Here is a 20,416-nt window from a genome sequence, read left to right as displayed (position 1 = left end):
TTGGTCACCAGTCCCAATATCTCTATCTGTGACTCAGTGTCAAATATTATCTGATAACACTCCTGTGAAGGGCCTTGGGATGATTTACTGTGTTAAAGACGCTATATAAATTCAAGTTTTTGTTTGAAAGAGACAGAATGAAAGAAATCAAAGACATATAGGAGACACTAAGAGTATGTAAATAGATCAAGAAAGTCAGGTGGGAAGTGAAGTATGAAAAATAGATTTGAATGGTTCAGGAATCTGGAAAAAAGTAAAAAGCAGGTTGACTAGATTAAATCCTGGGATGAGAGTGCTGCCCTAAGGGGAGAGATCGAGTAGAATAGGCCTATATTCGCTGGAGTTTAAAAGAATGAGAGGAGATCTCATTGAAACATGTAAAACTCTTAAAGGGTTTGACAGGAAACATGCTGAGTAGCTGTTTCCTCTAGTGTCCAGAACAAGGGAAAACAGTCTCAGGATAAGGGGTCAGACATTGAGGACTGAGATGTGAAATTTCTTCACTCAGAGGGTTGTGAATCTTTGGAATTCTCCTCCCCAGAGGATTGCGGATGCTCAGTCATTGGACATAGTCAAGGCTAAGGGGATCAAGTGATATAGGGATAAGGCGGGAAAGTGGAGTAGACCATGGCTTTATTGAATGGTGGAGCAGGCTCAATGGGGCTGTAAGGCCTACTTCTGATCCTATTTTATATGTTCTTCTGACATCAAGGGTACAACCCCCCCATCAGTGGTGTGCAGTTGGTGGGGGGTTTCCTACCCCAAGAACCAAGGTTCAGTGGAGTGAAGACTGTTTCACCACAGGTGCTGCCTGACTTACTGACTATTCAGCTTTTTGTTTTCAGATTTCCAGGTTCTGCATGATTTTGCTTTTTGTGCCACCTGAATCCTTCAGCAAGTTACTAGTCTGATCTTACCAGGGCTTCGCATGGTCAGTGAGTGAAGGCAGGGTAGGATGCCAATTCCCGCCCAGATCCATACAAACCTGTCGTCTGTTGGCTCAGAGCCATCATCCTTCTCGATGGGAATGTTGAGGGCCTCAGCAAGCTGTGAGTTGCTGTCGTAGACACGGTAGTAAATGGGCTGAAGCTGATGGGCATACCACTTGGGTTTGTCTCCAATCAGAGCTGGATCAAAAACACCTGGTTAAAGAGAAACAATAACAGATTTATTATAGTCTACACAGAAAGCCAGGATTAAAACAGAGACCCTCCCTTCAGTAACTGCAATTAGGACCAGGAGCCACATCAAAGCTTATTGTAGGGGGTAACATACTGGCATGGATCGAAGATTGGTTAGCTAACAAGAAACAGAGAGTAGGAATAAATGGGTCTTTTTTTGGTTGGCAAGATGTAACGAGTGGTGTGTCACAGGGATCAGTGCTGGGGCCTCAACTGTTTACAATTTATATAAATGTAAAAGGGTAAGGGACCGAAGATATTGTTGCTATATTTGCTGATGACACAAAGATAGATAGGAAAGTAAGTTGTGAAGAGGACAGAAGGAGGCTACAAAGGGATATAGATCGGTTAAGTGAGTGGGCGAAGGTGTGGGAAAATGTGAAATTGTCCATTTTGGTAGGAAGAATAATAAAGAAGCATTTATATCTAAATGGTGAGAGATTGCAGAGTTCTGAGATGCAGAGGGATCTGGGTGTGCTAGTGCATGAATCACAAAAGAATAGTATGCAGGTACAGCAAGTAATAGGAAAGCTAATAGAATGTTATCGTTTATTGTGAGGGGAATTGAATATAAAAGTAGGGAGCTATGCTTCAGTTATACAGGGCATTGGTGAGACTACACCTGGATAACTGTGTACAGTACTGGTCTTCTTATTTAAGGAAAGATGTAAATATGTTGGAAGCAGTTCAGAGAAGGTTTACTAGACTGATACTTGGAATGGGTGGGTTGTCTTATGAAGAAAGGTTGAACAGGCTAGGTTTGCATCCACTGGAGTTTACAGGAGTAAGAGGCGACTTGATTGAAAGATATAAGATACTGAGGGGTCTTGACAGGGTGGATGTGGAAAGGATGTTTCCTCCTGTGGGAGAATCTAGAACTTGGAGTCACTGTTTAAAAATAAGGGGTCGCCCATTTAAGACAAGGATGAGGAGAATGTTTTCTCTGCGGGTCGTGAGCCTTTGGAATTTTCTTCCTCAAAAGGCGGTGGAAGCAGAGTCTTTGAATATTTTAATGGCAAAGGCAGATAGATTCTTGATAAGCAAGGGGGTGAAAGGTTATTGGGGATAGCGGGAATGTGGAGTCGAGGTTACAATCAGATCAGTCATGATCTTATTGAATGACGGAACAGGCTTGAGGGACCGAGTGGCCTGCTCCTGCTCCTAATTCGTATGTATGTTCGTATGGTTAAAACAGAGACCCTCCCTTCAGTAACTGGAGTTAGACACCAGGATTAAAACAGAGACTCTCCCTTCAGTAACTGGAGTTAGACACCAGGATTAAAACAGAGACTCTCCCTTCAGTAACTGGAGTTAGACACCAGGATTAAAACAGAGACTCTCCCTTCAGTAACTGGAGCTAGACACCAGGATTAAAACAGAGACTCTCCCTTCAGTAACTGGAGCTAGACACCAGGATTAAAACAGAGACTCTCCCTTCAGTAACTGGAGATAGACACCAGGATTAAAACAGAGACTCTCCCTTCAGTAACTGGAGCTAGACACCAGGATTAAAACAGAGACTCTCCCTTCAGTAACTGGAGATAGACACCAGGATTAAAACAGAGACTCTCCCTTCAGTAACTGGAGCTAGACACCAGGATTAAAACAGAGACTCTCCCTTCAGTAACTGGAGATAGACACCAGGATTAAAACAGAGACTCTCCCTTCAGTAATTGGAGCTAGGCACCAGGCTTAAAACAGAGACTCTCCCTTCAGTAACTGGAGATAGACACCAGGATTAAAACAGAGACTCTCCCTTCAGTAACTGGAGATAGACACCAGGATTAAAACAGAGACTCTCCCTTCAGTAATTGGAGCTAGGCACCAGGCTTAAAACAGAGACTCTCCCTTCAGTAACTGGAGCTAGACACCAGGATTAAAACAGAGACTCTCCCTTCAGTAACTGGAGCTAGACACCAGGATTAAAACAGAGACTCTCCCTTCAGTAACTGGAGTTAGACACCAGGCTTAAAACAGAGACTCTCCCTTCAGTAACTGGAGCTAGACACCAGAATTAAAACAGAGACCCTCCCTTCAGTAACTGGAGCTAGACACCAGAATTAAAACAGAGACTCTCCCTTCAGTAACTGGAGCTAGACACCAGAATTAAAACAGAGACCCTCCCTTCAGTAACTGGAGTTAGACACCAGGATTAAAACAGAGACTCTCCCTTCAGTAAGTGGAGATAGACACCAGGATTAAAACAGAGACCCTCCCTTCAGTAACTGGAGCTAGACACCAGAATTAAAACAGAGACTCTCCCTTCAGTAACTGGAGCTAGACACCAGAATTAAAACAGAGACCCTCCCTTCAGTAACTGGAGTTAGACACCAGGATTAAAACAGAGACTCTCCCTTCAGTAAGTGGAGATAGACACCAGGACTAAATTTGGGAGGTGGCCTAACTGATTGGAAAGGTGAGTCATTAAATAGTTTCAGAATTCCATGTGGGTTTGGTCGTTACTGGACGAGAGATCCAGAAACTAGATGATCATCCAATTAGTCCCACTCCCCTGCTTTTTCCCCATTGCCCTGCAAGTTATTCCTCTTCCAGTATATAACCAATTCTAATATATCCACAGGTATATCTCAACTCCATATATCTCATTACACTTGCCAAACAAAAAGGTGGAGTTGAGGTTGAGGATCAGCCATCATCCTGTTGAATGGTGCAGCAGGTTCAAAGGGCCAAATGTCCAACTGCAGCTCTTATTTATGTTCTTAAAAAACTATCGCACGCAATCCTCAAAACTCCATCCATTTTCCAGTCTGCAAACCCACACAACCTTCTATTCAAATACTCAGGGTGTTTCTATCAAGGGGAGACAATGATGGGAAACTCACTAAACACTCAGTCGCAGGTTATTCACCATGCAATGGATGAAGTCAGTAATTCAATAAGGGTGCCTGTCCCTGCACTCCTCATTTCAGAGAGTCATGTCCCATTTGTGCACCTCACCCCTTTTATGAAACAGATTTGTTAGTGTGAACATATCCAGTAATCCAAAACACTGGCGTAGTTTTATCACCTTAGCTGGCCTAATTCTGCTCCTTGCACTTTCTGTTTTAACGTGAAATCCAGTCACTTCAGGAGAACTGACTAGTTGAGAAGTTCTTTTGATCAACTCCCATTTCCTGGTGCAAATAGGGCTTCGGTCTTACTTTGAGCGAATGACCTTCCTGAACTCTGTGACAGTGAAAGGGAAACTGCGGACCTCTGCTCTCTCTGCGTCAGAGATACCAGGCTGGTGGAGGATGAGTGACCCTCTCCAGGCAGGTCTGTGCTCAGGTGATTTGAGGTGGAGCAGGGAGCCATGAATTGTTGGGTTGTTTCGGAGATCAAATAGAAGTTGGATTCTGTTGACCCATGAGTGCTGTCAAGAAAACATGCTATGCCAAATGAGGAATTTTAATTCAGCAGTTGGAAACCTACATTAAACTTTTAATGAAAAAAACACTGGAATCCTACAGTTAACCTTTCAAAGACTGGCAGCCAAGGTGGTCACCACAATTTGCATCTGAAACACCTTTCAAATTCCAAGGTATCAAAGGGAGATGCATTTCTGATTAGCCTGTACCCAACACAATGACTTGCTATTGATTGAACTACCTGAGATTGCTTTCTTTAGCAAGAAATTCAAAGTCATCCTGGGACATTAACATTGAAAGGGCGAAGGGGAGGGATTGAAAACTTGAATCATGTTAGAAGGCATCAGAGAATACACTGAGACAGTCATGTGACTGATTGTCCATCTCCGAGAAAGCTGGGAGTTTCCCTTGGACAATGCAGACAAGCCAACGACTCATTTTGTGCAGAAGCCAGAAGGACAGTCTCTCTCTCTCTCCAGAAGGCCCAGTGGAGCATGCGAAGCCTAGCGACTGGCTGCTAGAGTCAAGACAAAGATAACAAGGAGAAAACGCTCTGCTCAACTGTCTCCAAGGACAACTACCAATGCAGAACTTTTGGACCACTAATTCAACCAGAAGACCACTAAAGCTACCAGACACCACAGACTGTGCATTATTTTTATTTGTTATGGACTGTGTAATATATTTGTGTGTGTGTGATTCTCGTGTGTGTGTGTGTGTGCATCTAAGTGTAGGATTATTTTATTTAGATCGGGTTTAGATTTTTAATTATAATAAACTCACCTCTTTCTTTTTAAACTCAAGAAAACCTGTCCAATTGGTTCTTTTACAGTCACAACACAGATAAAAGGTAAAACACTCACTCAAGTGGCAAGAACATCCACAAAAGGAATGAACAGCTAAAAAACAAAAATCAGAAAAAAGGTTCTTTTCTTCTTAAACCCTCAAATAGCTACCTTGTGAGTGGTAAGGTTGGTACTAGTAATGTTTTAATTAGTGTAATTTATTAATAATTACTAATTAATTAGAATAGTGCTGTTTGGACAGAGTGAGGCTGAGAGTTGTGCATGAGGGATTTTACTGACTAGGGGAAGGAGGTGTTCTTTGGTCTCTCTTCTTTTTTGCTTTTTCAGCCTCCATGGAACAGGGGAAGAAGCTGATTGGCAAGTAATTGGTAAGTTATTATACTTAGTACATTGTCAAAAAAAATTATTTTTTGTAAAGCTAAGCTTGGCCAAGTGGAATTGTGCCTCCTGTGGTATGTGGGAAGTCGTGGACGCACCGTGTGTCCTTGACAAACACATCTGCAGGAAGCGTCACCAGCTGTAGAAGCTTGAGCTCTGGGTTTCGGAACTCGAGCAGCGGCTGGAGTCACTGTGGTGCAGAGAACTACGTGGATAGCACGTTTCAGGAGGTAGTCACCCCGGAGCTTAAGAGACCACAGGCAGAGAGGGACTGGGTGGCTGCCAGATAGACAAAAAGGTTAAGGCAGGTAGTGTAGGTGTCCCCGGAGAACATCCCACTTTCTAACCGGTATTCAGTTCTGAGTACTGATGGGAGAGAGGGTTCCTCTGGAGAGTGCAGCGAGAGTCATGACCAGCTGTGCAGGGAGGGAGGAGAAAAGACAAGACAGCAACAGTGATACAGGATTGTATAGTTCGGCGGTTCTGTGGTCACAGACGTGATTCCAGGATGCTATGTTGCCTCCTTGGTGCAAGGGTCATGGATATCACTGAGCGGCTACAGGGCATTCTGGAGGGCGAGGGTGCATGACCAGAGGTCATGGTCCACATTGGTACCAACGATATAGGAAAAAAGAGGGATGAGGTCCTGCAGGCTGAGTTTAGGGAGTTAGGAAAGAGATTAGCAAGCAGGACCTCAAGGCCACATGCTAGTGAGTATAGTGATAGGAAAATACACCAGATGAAGACGTGGCTCGAGAGATGGTGCAGGAGGGAGGGTTTCAGATTTCTGGGCCATTAGGACTGGTTCTGGGGAAGGTGGGACCTGTACAAACCGGATGGTCTACACCTGAACAGGACTGGGACAAATTTCCTTGCAGGAAGGTTTGCTCGTGCTGTTGGGGATGGTTTAAACTAGATTGGCAGGGGATGGGAACCTGAGGGCAGTTTCAGATCGGACAATTTCAGGCGAGGGAATGGAAGGCAGAAAATTAGCGAGCGACTCGGAAAGACAGAAGTAGTAAAGGTTAAAAAGTGTGCAGCACAGGAATTTGGCAGTGTTAAAAGATATTTATTTAAATGCAAGGAGTATAGCAAATAAAGCCGAGGGCACAGATAGACAGACACATGGCAACACGATATTGTTGCTATAACGGAACCTTGACTTAAAATGGGGCAAGAATGGCAGCTCAACATCCCTGGATGTAGAGTTTTCAGGTGGGATAGAGAGGGGGATAAAAAAGGAGGGGTGTAGCATTATTGGTTAAGGAATCAATAACAGCTGTGAGGCAGGATAATATACTAAATGAATCATTAAATGAGGCCATATGGGTGAGCTCAGAAATAAAAAAGGGGCAGCCACACTACTAGGAGTGTACTATAGACCCCCAAATAGTGAGAGGGAGATAGAGGAACAAATATGTAGGTAAATTTCTGAGTGTAAAAACTATAGGGCAATAATAGTTGGGGATTTCAACTACCCCAATATCACCTGGGATACAAACAGTGTGAACGGCACAGAGGGAACAAAATTCTTGAACTGCATTCAAGAGAACTTTTTTAGTCAGCACCTAACAAGCCCAATGAGAGGGGGCGCAATTCTAGATTTAGTCTTCGGTCATGAAGCTGGGCAAGTAGATGAAGTAGCACTGGGTGACTATTTTGGAGATAGTGACCATAATACAGTTAGATTTAGCATAACCATGGAAAAGGACAAAGATAAGACAGGGGGAAAGAAAATTTTACGAAACTGAGAGGCGATCTGGCGATAATTGACTGGAAACAGCTACTGGAAGGAAAATCAGTGACAAACCAGTGGGAGGCATTCAAAAGCAAGATTCTACAGGCACAGTGTAGGCATGTCCCCACAAAGATAAAGGGTGGTACGGCCAAATCTAGAGCCCCCTGGTTATCTAGAGGCTTACAGGGTAAGTTAAAGCAACTTATGACGATCACAAAAAACTTAATACTTTAGAAAGCCTAGAGGAGTATAGAAAGTGCAAGGGTGAAGTAATTAGAAAAGCAAAGAGAGGACATGAAAAATTATTGACAGGTAAAATCAAGGAAAACCCAAAGATGTTTCATCAGTACCTTAAGAGCAAGAGGATAACTAAGGACAGGGTAGGTCCTATCAGAGATGTACAAGGGAACTTACACGTGGATGCAGATGATTTGGGCAGGGTTCTTAATCAGTTTTTTGCCTCTATCTTCACAAAGGGGAGAGTTGATGTAGACATTGTAGTTAAAGAGGAGGAGTGTGCAATATTAGATACGATAAGCATAATGAGAGATGAAGTACTAGAGGGTCTGACATCCTTGAAAGTGGATAAATCACCAGGGACGGATGGATTGCATTCCAGGCTGTTAAAGGAAGCCAGGGAGGAAATAGCAGATGGGCTGAGGATCACCTTCAAATCCTCACTGGATATGGGTGAGGTGCCAGAGGATTGGAGGCCTGCGAACGTTATACCATTGTTTAAAAAGGGTGCGAGGGAGAGGCCAAATAATTATAGTCCGGTCAGTCCAACCTCAGTGGTGGGTAAATTATTAGAATCTATTCTGAGGGACAGGATAAACTACCACTTAGAAAGGCACGGACTGATCAGGGATAGTCAGCATGGATTTGTTAAGGGAAGGTCAAGTCTTCTAACTTAATTGAATTCTTTGAGGAAGTAACAAGGAGGATTGATGAGGGTAGTGCAGTGGTTGTGGTCTACATGGATTTTAGTAAAGCATCTGAAAAGGTCCCGCATGGCAGACTGGTAAGTAAAATGAAAGCCACTGGGATACAGGGGAATGTGACAGGTTGGATCCAGAATTGGCTCAGTGGCAGGCAGCAAAGTCGACTGATGTTTTTGTGGATGGAAAGCTGTTTCCAGCGGCGTTCCACAGGGTTCAGTGTTGGGTCCCTTGCTGTTTGCGGTATATATTAATGATTTGGACTTAAATGTGGGAGGCATGATTGGGAAATTTGCTGATGACACAAAAATTGGTTGTGTACTTGGAGTGAAGAGGATGACTGTAGACTCCAGAATGATATCAATGGTTTAGTTAAGTGGGCGGAAAAGTGGCAAATGGAATTCAACCTGGAGAAGTGTGAAGTAATGCATTTGGGGAGAGCAAATAAAGCGAGGGAATACACAATAAACAGGAGGATATTGAGAGGGGTAGAAGAAGTGAGAGACCTTGGAGTGCATGTCCACAGGTCCCTAAATGTGGCGGGACAGTAGATAGAGTGGTGAAGAAGGCATATGGAATGCTTTCCTTTATTGGCCGAGGTAAAGAATATAAAAGCAGGGATGTAATGCTGGAACTGTATAAAACACTGGTTCGGCAACAGTTGGTGAATTGCGTATAGTTCTGGTCACCACATTACAGAAAGGACATAATTGCTCTGGAGAGAGTAGAGAGGAGATTTACAAGAATGTTGCCAGGGCTTGAAATTTGCAGCTATGAGGAACGATTAGATAGGCTAGGGTTGTTTTCCTTAGAACAGAGGAGGCTAAGGGGTGACTTAATTGAGGTATTAAGGGGCCTAGATAGAATAGACAGGAAGGACCTGTTTCCCCTCATGCAGAGGGCAATTACCAGGGGGCACAGATTTAAGGTGATTGGTAGAAGGATTAGAGGGGACATGAGGAGAAACTTTTTCACCCAGAAGGTGGTGGGTGTCTGGAAATCACTGCCAGGAATGGTGGTGGAGGCAGAAACCCTCAATTCTTTTAAAAGGTACCTGGACACGCACCTGAAGTGCTGTAACCGGCAAGGCTATGGACCAGGTGCTAAAAGGCGGAACTAGATTAGGCGACTAGTTTTTTCAGCCAGCACAGACACGACGGGCTGAATGGCCTCCTTCTGTGCTGTAATTTTTATGGTTCTATGGAACCCTGTTGCGGTCAAATTAGAGGAAGGACAAGAGGCGGGCCTTGTGACTCCTCCTCAGCTGATCAGAACAGTGCAAACACCATTATTAATTTACTCCTCGATTTAGATTAGATTAGAGATACAGCACTGAAACAGGCCCTTCGGCCCACCGAGTCTGTGCCGAACATCAACCACCCATTTTATACTAATCCTACACTAATCCCATATTCCCAACAAACATCCCCACCTGTCCCTATATTTCCCTACCACCTACCTATACTAGTGACAATTTATAATGGCCAATTTACCTATCAACCTGCAAGTCTTTTGGCTTGTGGGAGGAAACCGGAGCACCCGGAGAAAACCCACGCAGACACAGGGAGAACTTGCAAACTCCACACAGGCAGTACCCGGAATCGAACCCGGGTCCCTGGAGCTGTGAGGCTGCGGTGCTAACCACTGCGCCACTGTGCCGCAGGCATCAATATGAAATCCAAGCAATGCAAAGTAAACTTTCTGAAAAGGAGGGGTTAGCGATGCAGACCAAGAGGCGCATAAATTAGGTTGGTGAGCTGCAGGCACAAGTAGCCACAATGGATTATGATATATTGACAATAACACACAACTAGCTCAAAGGAGAACTATTAAGTTTTCTTGCAAAACTGAAGGTCATGGGATAAAACGAGCCGTAGCAGCAGGGACAGACTGGAGGGAGGTATATAGTGGCGTTCCCCAGGATTCAGCACTAGGACCATAGTTTTTTTCTCTGTACACTAATGACGTTGACCTGGAGATACAGGGCACAATTTTGAAATCTGAAAGTGTCGTAATCAGTGAGGAAGATATTTACAGACTTCAAGAGGACATAGACAAGCTGGTGGAATGGGCAGACACCTGGCAGATGAAATTCAATGCAGAAAAGAGAGGTGGCACAGAAAGAATGAGGAGAAAAAATACAAGCTAAGTGCTGCAATTTTAAAGTGGGGGGGGGGCAAGAACAGAGAGACTTGTGGGTGTCTGTGCACAAATCTTTCAAGGTGGCAGGACAGATTAACAAAGTCGTATGTCAGCTGTGGCGCAGTGGGTTGCACTCCCGCCTGAGTCTCAAGGTTCCAAGTTCAAGTTCTGCCCCAGGACTTGAGCACAAAAATCAAGGCTGACATTCCAGTACAGAATTGAGGAAGTGCTGTACTGTCGGATGAGACATTTAAACCGAGACCCCACCTGCCCGCTCTGGTGGATGTAAAAAGATCTATTGGCACTATTTCAAAGAAGAGCAGGGGAGTTATCCCCAGTGTTCCAACCAAAATTTATCCCTCAATCAATATCACAAAAACATATTATCTGGTCATTACCACATGGCTGTTGTGGAGTTTGCTGTGTGCAAATTGTCTGCTGGGTTTCCTGCATTACAACAGTAACTAGACTTCAAAAATACTTCATTGGTTGTAAAACACTTTGAGATGATCAGTGGCCATGAAAAGCACTATATAAATGCAAGTCTTTCTTTCCTTGTTTAGTTAATAAAGCATATGGCTCTATAAATAAAGGCAGAGAGTACAAAAGTCAAGATGTTATGCTAAACCTATATCATATCTAGTTCAGCCCAAGCTGGAGTACTGCATCCAGTTCCGGGCATCACACTTTAGGAAGGACGGGAAGGCTATGGAGAGGGTACAGAAGTGATTTACTAGAATGGTTCCGGGGTAAGGGATTACAGTTACGTGGATAGACTGGAGAAGCTGGGGTTGTTCTCCTAAGAGTAGAGCATTTGAAAAAGGTGTTTAAAATCATGAAGGGTTTAGATAGAGTAAATAAAGAGAATCTGTTTCCAATGACTGAAGGGTTTACAACCAGAGGGCACAGATTTAAGGTGATTGACATAAGAACCAGAGGCGACATGAGGAAAAGCGTTTTTATGCAATGAGTGGTTAGGATTTGGGATGTACTGCCCGATGGGTTACAAAGTTAGCGTTCTCTGGATGACTAAAGACATAGAGATTAAAATGAAACAAAAAGGAAGGATGATGATAAATATTAGGTTCATACTTCAGTAGACATCAAGCTGAATACAAAAAGCACAGGGAAAAAATGAAGAAGGAATTGAAGAGACAAAGAGAGTGCACAAGAATAAATTAGCAGTGAATATAAGAGAACCCAAAAGACTTAAATAAACATATAATTAGTAAAAGCGGAGTCAAAGGAAGGGCAGGACCAATTAGAGTGCAAAAAGGAGATTTTCTTGTGCAGGCAGAAGGCATGGCTGGAATATTAAATAAGTATTTTGCATTTGTCTTCACTAAAAAAGATGCTGCCAATGTCACAGTAAAGGAGCAGGCAGCAGAGAAATTAGATAGGATCAAAATAAAGAAGAAGGTGGTACTTAAAGGCTGGCAGTTCTCAAAGTAGAAAAGTCACACAGTGCAGAGATATGCATCCTATTGACTGAGGGAAGTAAGGGTGGAAATTATTGAGGCTCTGGCCACAAACCTCCAATCCTCCTTAGAAATGGGAGTGGCACCAGGGGTCTGGAGGGTTGGAAATGTTACACCCGTATTTATAAAAAGGAGAGAGGGAGAAACACAGCAACTACAAATCAGTCAGCCTGCCGTCGGACAGCAGGGGTTTGGGGGCGGGGGGGGGGGGGGGAGTCTTTTAGAGACATTAATCCAGGACAAAATTCATTTGCACTTGAAAAGAAAATGGCTTAATAAATGAGAGACAGCAGGTATTTGTTGGAGACAAATTGTGGCTGACTAACTTGATTGAGTTCTTTGAGGGTGGTACAGTGGCGCAGTGGTTAGCACCGCAGCCTCACAGCTCCAGCGACCCGGGTTCAATTCTGGGTACTGCCTGTGTGGAGTTTTCAAGTTCTCCCTGTGTCTGCATGGGTTTTCTCCGGGTGCTCCGGTTTCCTCCCACATGCCAAAGACTTGCAGGTTGATAGGTAAATTGGCCATTAGCAATTGCCCCTAATATAGGTAGGTGGTAGGGAAATATAGGGACAGGTGGGGATGTGGTAGGAATATGGAATTAGTGTAGGATTAGTATAAATGGGTGGTTGATGGTCAGCACAGACTCGGTGGGCCGAAGGGCCTGTTTCAGTGCTGTATCTCAAAACTAAACTAAACTTGACAAAGTGATGGAGAGAGTTACTGAGGGTAGTGCAGTTGATGTTCTGTATATGAACTTTCAAAAGGCATTTTATACACAAGAACACAAGAAATAGGAGGATTAGACCATATGACCCATCGAGCCTGCTCCGCCATTCAATACAATCATGGCTGATCTTTGGCTTCGATTCCACTTTCCCGCCCGCTCGTCATACCACTTGATTCCCTGACAGACCAAAAATATGTCTATCCCAGCCTTAAATGTATTCATCGATGGACCATCCACAACCACATCTCAGTCTTAAATGATCGGCCCCTCATCCTGAGACTGTACCCCCGTGTTTTAGATTCCTCGAACAGCGGAAACAAACTCTCAGTATCTACCCTATCCAGCCCCTTCAGAACCTCATAGATTTCAATGAGATTACGTCTCATTCTTCTAAACTGCAGAAAGTATAGGCCCAATTTACTCAGCCTCTCATCATAGGACAATTCCCTCATCCCAGGGACCAATTTAGTGAACATGCGCTATACCATCTCCTATGCAAGTATATCCTTTCTTAAATGTGGAGACTGTTACAAAAGTGCCTCTGTGTTTTATTTTATTTATTTAGAGATACAGCACTGAAACAGGCCCTTCGGCTCACCGAGTCTGTGCCGACCAACAACCACCCATTTATACTAATCCTACATTAACCCCATATTCTCTACCACATCCCCACCATTCTCCTACCACCTACCTACACTAGGGGCAATTTACAACGGCCAATTTACCTATCAACCTTCAAGTCTTTGGCTGTGGGAGGAAATCGGAGCACCCGGTGGAAACCCACGCAGACACAGGGAGAACTTGCAAACTCCGCACAGGCAGTACCCAGAACTGAACCCGGGTCGCTGGAGCTGTGAGGCTGCGGTGCGAACCACTGTGCCACCCCAAATATATTGTTAAATATATTTTTTGAGGATTCATTTTTGAAAGATTGAAGAAATGTTAAATATTGGGATTTTCAAAGGGGGTCATGTAAAAGCCACTTAACTGAAAAACTGTCCCTGGAAAAGTTTTTTTAAAAGGAGCACTGAGAGGTCTTGTCAGCAAAACAAGCCTTTCCGGGAAAACATCTGACTTCCAGCAACAACAACAAGCCTTTCCTGGAAACCACCTGACTTCCAGCTCAATAAACAACAGAGAACTTTAGACACCTGGAGAGGTTGTTTACAAAGAAGTGACAGGTCAAGATTGATGGAGGTCAAAAAGTTGACTTGTTGTCAGTTTCGCTTTTGAATTCTTTTGAGTTCAAAGGGGGAGAACTTCCAAGGAGAGAAGAGTTCCCAAGGAAGGAGAGAAGACCAAAACCCAGCTCAGCTTTCCAGCACATTTCTAAAAGATCCTGAGAAGTCCACTGTATCAACTCATCTCGTCTTCCTGTCCCTGAAGAAAAGCCTGCTAAATTAATTCTCAACACCACCTGAAAAGAACTGGAAAGCTGAGCTGGGTTGTGGTCTTCTTCCTTGGAAGCTAACCGATTTATGTGTGTGAGCGTGAAGGGCTAAGGTAAAAAGGGAACTTTAATATTTCAATCTGTGTTTATGCTTTACTTTAGTACTGGTTAAGACTTGTTTTATAATAAACTGATAATTTTGTTGTTTATTAAAGAAACCTGGTTAATGTGTTTTATTCTGGGAAAGACAGGGTATATGATTGACCATATCAGTAACTGGGAACATTCAAATATATGGTTTAATCTGTGGAGAAGTGGAACTAGAATGAACAGTGCACTCCTCCTGCCTCGGTCATAACAAGACCAAAACTGCACACAGTACTCCAGATGCAGTCTCACTAAAACCCTGTACAATTGTAGCAAGACTTCTCTATTCTTGTACTCTAATCCTCTTGCAATAAAGGCTAACATGCCATTATCCATCCTACTTGCTTGCCGTACCCGCATGCTACCTTACTGTGTGCCTTGTACAAACACACCCAAGTCCCTCTGAACATCAACACTTACAGGTTTCACATCTTTTAAAAAATATTTTGCTTTTCTATTCTTACTACCAAAGTGAATAACCTCACACTTCCCTACATTATACTCCAGCTGCCACCTTGCCACCCACTCACTTCACATTTTTATATCTCTGTGTCCCCTCACAGCTTACATTCCCTTTAGCTTTGTATCATCAGCAAACTTAGATACATTACTCTCAGTCTCTTCGTCTAACTCAGTAATATATATTGTAAATAGCTGAGGTCCCAAAACCAATCCTGCGGCACTCGACTCTCTCGGAATTCTAGAGAATATAGGCCCAGTTTCTGCAATCTCCCCTCATAAGTCATTCCTGCCATCCCAGGGATCAGTCTGCTGAACCTTCGTTGCACTGCCTCTATGACAAATATATCCTTCCTTAGATGAAGAGACCAAAACTGTACACTTCAGGTGCGGTCTTACCAAAGCTCGATACAATTGCAACACGACTTCCTTACTTCTGTACTCAAATCCTCTTGGAATGAAGGCCAACATGTCATTTGCCTTCCTGTTTGCTTGCTGCATATGTATGCTGGCTTTTAGTGACTCATGAACACGGGCACCCAGGTCCCTTTGGATATCAACACTTCCCAACCTCTCACCATTTCAGAAATACTCTTGTCTTTCTGCTTTTTCTACCAAAGTGGATCATTTCACACTTATTCACATTATATTCCATCTGTCATGTTCTTGTCCATTCACTTAGCCTGTCCAAATCCCCTTGAAGCCTCCTTGCATCCTCCTCACAAGTTAAATTCCCACCTAGTTGTGTGTCATCAGCAAATTTGGAAATGTTCCATTTGGCCTCCACATCCATATCATTTATATAGATTGTAAACAGCTGTGGCCCAGCACTCAGCCTTTCAGCACCCCAGTAGTAACAGCCAGCCATCCTGAGAATGACCCATTTATTCCTCTGAAAGTCTACCCAAATCGGTACACTGTTCTATTGTCCCGAATTTTCTCTTTGGATTTCTAAATCTCCCTTAACCTGAACCCTCTGCCCACATCCTCTGTTAGTTTAAAGGCCTACCCACGGCCCCAGTTATATGATTCGCCAGGACACTGATCCCAGCCCAGTTTAAAAGGAGCCCATCTCAACAGAACAGCACTCTCTTTCCCAAATACTGGTGCCAGTGCCCCACAAACGGGCTAGACTATCAAGGTGATTGTGGTGCTTCAGCTGTACACAGCCTTGGTTAGACTGCATCTGGAATACTGGCTTCAGTCTAGGCACTGCACCACAGGAAGGATATATTGGCCTTGGAGGGGGTGTAGTGTAGATTTACCAAATTGATTCTGGGGCGTAGAGGGTTAAATTATAAAGACAGGTTACATAAACTTAGCTTGCATTCCTTCGAGAATAAAAGATTGAAGGGTAATCCGATTGAGATGCTTAAAATGACGAAAGAATTCAATAGGATAGATAGAGGGAACATTTTTCTGGTGGGCGATTCCAGACCAAGGGGGCATAATCTTAATATTAGAGATAGGTTCTTTGAAGGGAAATCAGGAAGCACAAGGTGCTTTTTTCGACACACAAGGTAGTGGAAATTTGGAACTTTCTCTCACAAAAGGCTGTGGATGTGTTGGGGCCAAGTTGGAGCTTCAAGGCTGAGATTAATAAGACTTTTGTTAGGTATAGTATCAAGTGATACAGAGAAAGGTTGGGAAATGGAGCTGAGGTACAGGTCAGCCATGATGTAATTGTGGAATAGTCGAGTGGATGAATGGCCATGTTCCATTAACCCCAATCAAAGACAAGGACTGAGAATCCATCATGGTATACACTCCATGAACTTCCTCCCTCTGTGTATGACCCCAACTCCCTTTGATGGGGCAGACAGGGCAGCAAGTTCAGTCTCATTCTCCACCCTCTCGAACTGGCTGGATCACATTGGTGCTGATAAACTCACCCACCATCCTTCAGCAGTGCTACCCTTCTCCTGACTTACTGTTGTGGATCCTTTGAAAAGTGTAGTTGGTGGGATTCAGAGACCATTCCCCGGAATACTCGACAGCCTGAGTCCGAGCCAGCTTCTCTGTGAACAACGACTGCTTGGGTCTGGATGCCAGGAAGGAATTGACTTGGAAAGCAACAACTGGCCGTGGGAAGAGTCTCAGGGTCCGTGTGTGAGCCAGAAAACCCTGCAGCACGTTGGGGGAATTGAAGAACCGCACCATGGCAACCCTGAGAACCAAGGAAGGACAGTCCATTTTGAAAGCAGCAAGGTAGGTCAGCTCAACATTGATAAATTTATACATCACACAAGCACACACACAAAACACACTGTAGAAGGCTACAGTCTAACCTGGCCACAGGTCTCTCATTCATTCCACAGTGTGTATTACAGACAGCACGAGGCTAACTGTGGTCCATCATATGTTGAGTTCATACTCAGTATGTGTTGAGCCAGTGTGGATCTCGGTCAAGCCCCAGTAGTTTTGGCATAGTTACCCTTGAGATATTTGGGTGAGGGAGGGTGAAGTAGTAATGACCACACCAGGCCAGGCCAGGATTGATGCTGGCTGGGAGGCACCCCATTGCTGGAGAGTCTACTGACACTGAGAACAGCCCTGGGTGGGATGAGGTGCCGGCGAGAGGGCGAGGGATGTGCTAGTATGACAAGGGAGAGGAGGCAGAGATTAGGAACACACCAAGGTCTCAGGCCACACTCAGACTCACCGGGTGGCAATGTCCACAGAGTCGACGTCATTGCCGTAGATCAGGGGGTTGAACTCCGTGGATGGGGTAGCAGTCTGCTCATCCCGGGACCTCCCGGCCAGCATAGGAAGCTCTTGTGCTTCATTGAACTTCTCCAAATTGAGGATGGGTTGAGTGTTCAAGCTCATGCTTGCCAGCGCCTGTCACGGGATGAGCAAAGGAAAAGCTTCAACATCCAACTCAAGATTGAGTATTACACCCTACCTCTCCTCAAATCCCCAACCCCATCTCCCCCTCCTCCACTGAGTGTGCAGCACCCCCCATCTCCCCCTCCTCCACTGAGTGTGCAGCACCCCCATCTCCTCCTCCACCACTGAGTGTGCAGAACCTCCATCTCCCCCCTCCTCCACTGAGTGTGCAGCACCCCCATCTCCCCCTCCTCCACTGAGTGTGCAGCACCCCCATCTCCCCCTCCTCCACTGAGTGTGCAGCACCCCCATCTCCTCCTCCTCCACTGAGTGTGCAGCACCCCCATCTCCCCCCTCCTCCACTGAGTGTGCAGCACCCCCATCTCCCCCTCCTCCACTGAGTGTGCAGCACCCCCATCTCCCCATCCTCCACTGAGTGTACAGCACCTCCATCTCCCCCTCCTCCACTGAGTGTGCAGCACCTCCATCACCCCCTCCTCCAGAGTGTACAGCACCTCCATCTCCCCCTCCTCCAGAGTGTACAGCACCTCCATCTCCCCCTCCTCCACTGAGTGTACAGCACCCCCATCTCCCCCTCCTCCACTGAGTGTGCAGCACCCCCCACCCATCTCCATGTACCTTGCCCACCAGAGACAGAGGCAGTACCTCCCGCCCTCACCATTACACTCTTTCTGCTGCCCTCAACTCCCATCCTCATGAGAAACAAAACATCGTGCACAAAGAGCGATGTAACATAAATCAGAATGGAGAATGGAATGGAATACTAAAAACCCTAGCAGAAGGTAGAAAGTGAGTCAGTGAGGCTGGACCATGCAGTCAGATGCAACATTCAGCTCACTCACTGAGGTCACATTGCTGGACAATGGTGTCATGTGAAGCTTCTTGCAACAAAGAAGATTTAAGCCTTCCAAGCATGCTCCATGCAGGCTCCAGTCTTCAGAACGAAGCCAATGCCACTACGTAACAACTCGATCTGAGAAACCAGTAGTATCAGGCATGGCACCTTCAGAGGGGGAGGTGCTCAGAGGCATGTGGCTGGGACTGTGCAAAGGGAGCTTTTCTCTCTATCTAACCCCGTGCTGTATCAGCCCAGGGGAGTGTTTGATGGGACAGTGCAAGGGGAGCTTTACTCTGTATCTAACCCAGTGCTGTACCTGCCTGGGAGAATTTGATGGGGACAGTGTAGAGGGAGCTTTACTCTGTATCTAACCTTTTTTTTCCTGTTTGGAAGGTGGCCTTTATACCCCAGGCCCCCTTTATTTATTTTTGTTGAGGGGGCCTTTATACCCCAGACCCCCTTTATATACATTTTGAAATAACATTATTAAAAACAGATAAATAAATCAAAAACCCTCAAATTAAAATGCCATTCTCAGCATCGATGGTGCACTCCAGCCCCTGCAGAGCTGTTGTGCAGGTCAAAGAATTGACAGAGGGGAAAGTGGGGGACAATGGGCACAATTTGGCACCAGAATCGCGAAGATGTAGTAGATTCAGGATATGAAGAACCGAGTGTTAAAGAATGAGCAATGGATTATTTGTAGCGAGATGAACTGGGGAAGTGAGGTGATAATGGAAGGGGCACCTGTGTGTGGTCTGAGCAAACAGCATACACCGGTGCTTGCAATCATTATTGCATTGATATAAGCCTTCACAAAGGGAAACCCTCAATCAGCTGCAAGGCATTTAGTGTTCGCTGGGGCCTTCGGCAAACTGTTTTACACTTACTCACCATGCTCATTTCAAGTCACTTGGCAGAAGCGTTTGAGGCCAAGGCCCCGAAGAAATGCATGCGCTAAATTAATTATATTAAGATAAAAACAGAACAATTAGCCAAAATATAAAATGCATTTGAGCTCCACTAAGTTGAATTTGGTGGTCCTCAGGGGGTTTATTGAAAGTCAGTTTTCAAAATTAAAGAATTGATTGGGATATCGGTTAGTGGAAGGGAAGGGGTTAGAAGTGAGGAAGGGGGTGAGTGGTGAGGCTGAGTGTCGGTGGGGCCAAAGTCCAAGAGTGGGGACTACCAGAAAAGGTGGGGGTGGGGGGGAAGGAAGGTTGGGGTGCTGGGAAAGGGAGGTAGCACAGGGGGAGAGGGGGGATGGGGGGAACGGGGATGGGGAGGGTGGAAAGGGGGATTGGGGGGGACACGGGAGAGGGGGGCGGGGGGATACGGGGAGGGGGGGGGGTGGGGGGGGAGGGGGGGGCGGGGGGATACGGGGAGAGGGGGACGGGGGGACAAAAAAAGGGCCAGGAATGGGGATTGGGCATGGGGCTGTGAGGATGCACATGCAAGTGATAGTGAGAGGAACAGTGGAGGGTGAGAGGGACATGAGAGAAGTGTTAAGGGGGGTGGCAGAGAGTGGATGCGTTGGGAGAGACTGAGGGAGGGTGCGAGCGGCTGAGGGGAGGGCGCGGGCGAGGGGGGGGAGGGGTGCGGGCGAGGGGGGGCGAGGGCGCGGGCGAGGGGGGGCGAGGGGCGCGGGCGAGGGGGGGGCGAGGGGCGCGGGCGAGGGGGGGCCAGGGCGCGGGCGAGGGGGGGGCCAGGGCGCGGGCGAGGGGGGCGGGCTGAGGGCGCGGGCGAGGGGCGCGGGCGAGGGGGGCGAGGGGCGCGGGCGAGGGCGGGGGAGGGGGGGCGAGGGGGGGCGAGGGGGGGGCGAGGGGGGGGGCGAGGGGGGGCGCGAGGGGGGGGCGAGGGCGCGAGGGGGGGGGGCGAGAGGGCGCGAGGGGGGGGGCGAGGGGCGCGAGGGGGGGGGGGCGAGGGGCGCGAGGGGGGGGGGCGAGGGCGCGAGGGGGGGGCGAGGGCGCGAGGGA

General features: G+C 46.1%; 1 protein-coding gene across 1 annotated transcript in view; it reads right to left on the bottom strand.

Annotated features, from left to right (window-relative positions):
* Positions 1–20,416, bottom strand: part of madd (MAP-kinase activating death domain) — a 426,952-nt gene that overhangs the window by 307,116 nt on the left and 99,420 nt on the right. Inside the window, exons 11-13 of the mRNA XM_068046784.1 lie at positions 17,415–17,593; positions 16,684–16,919; positions 986–1,142 (exon numbers count right to left, since the gene is read on the bottom strand). Of these exons, the coding sequence (XP_067902885.1) occupies positions 986–1,142; positions 16,684–16,919; positions 17,415–17,593 (572 nt within the window). The remainder of the gene's footprint in view (positions 1–985; positions 1,143–16,683; positions 16,920–17,414; positions 17,594–20,416) is intronic.

This window comes from Heterodontus francisci, chromosome 14, assembly GCF_036365525.1.
Source record: "Heterodontus francisci isolate sHetFra1 chromosome 14, sHetFra1.hap1, whole genome shotgun sequence".
NCBI classification, from domain to species: Eukaryota; Metazoa; Chordata; class Chondrichthyes; order Heterodontiformes; family Heterodontidae; genus Heterodontus; species Heterodontus francisci.
Note: the sequence above shows the minus strand (reverse complement) of the source record. Positions and strands in the feature narration are given on the sequence as shown.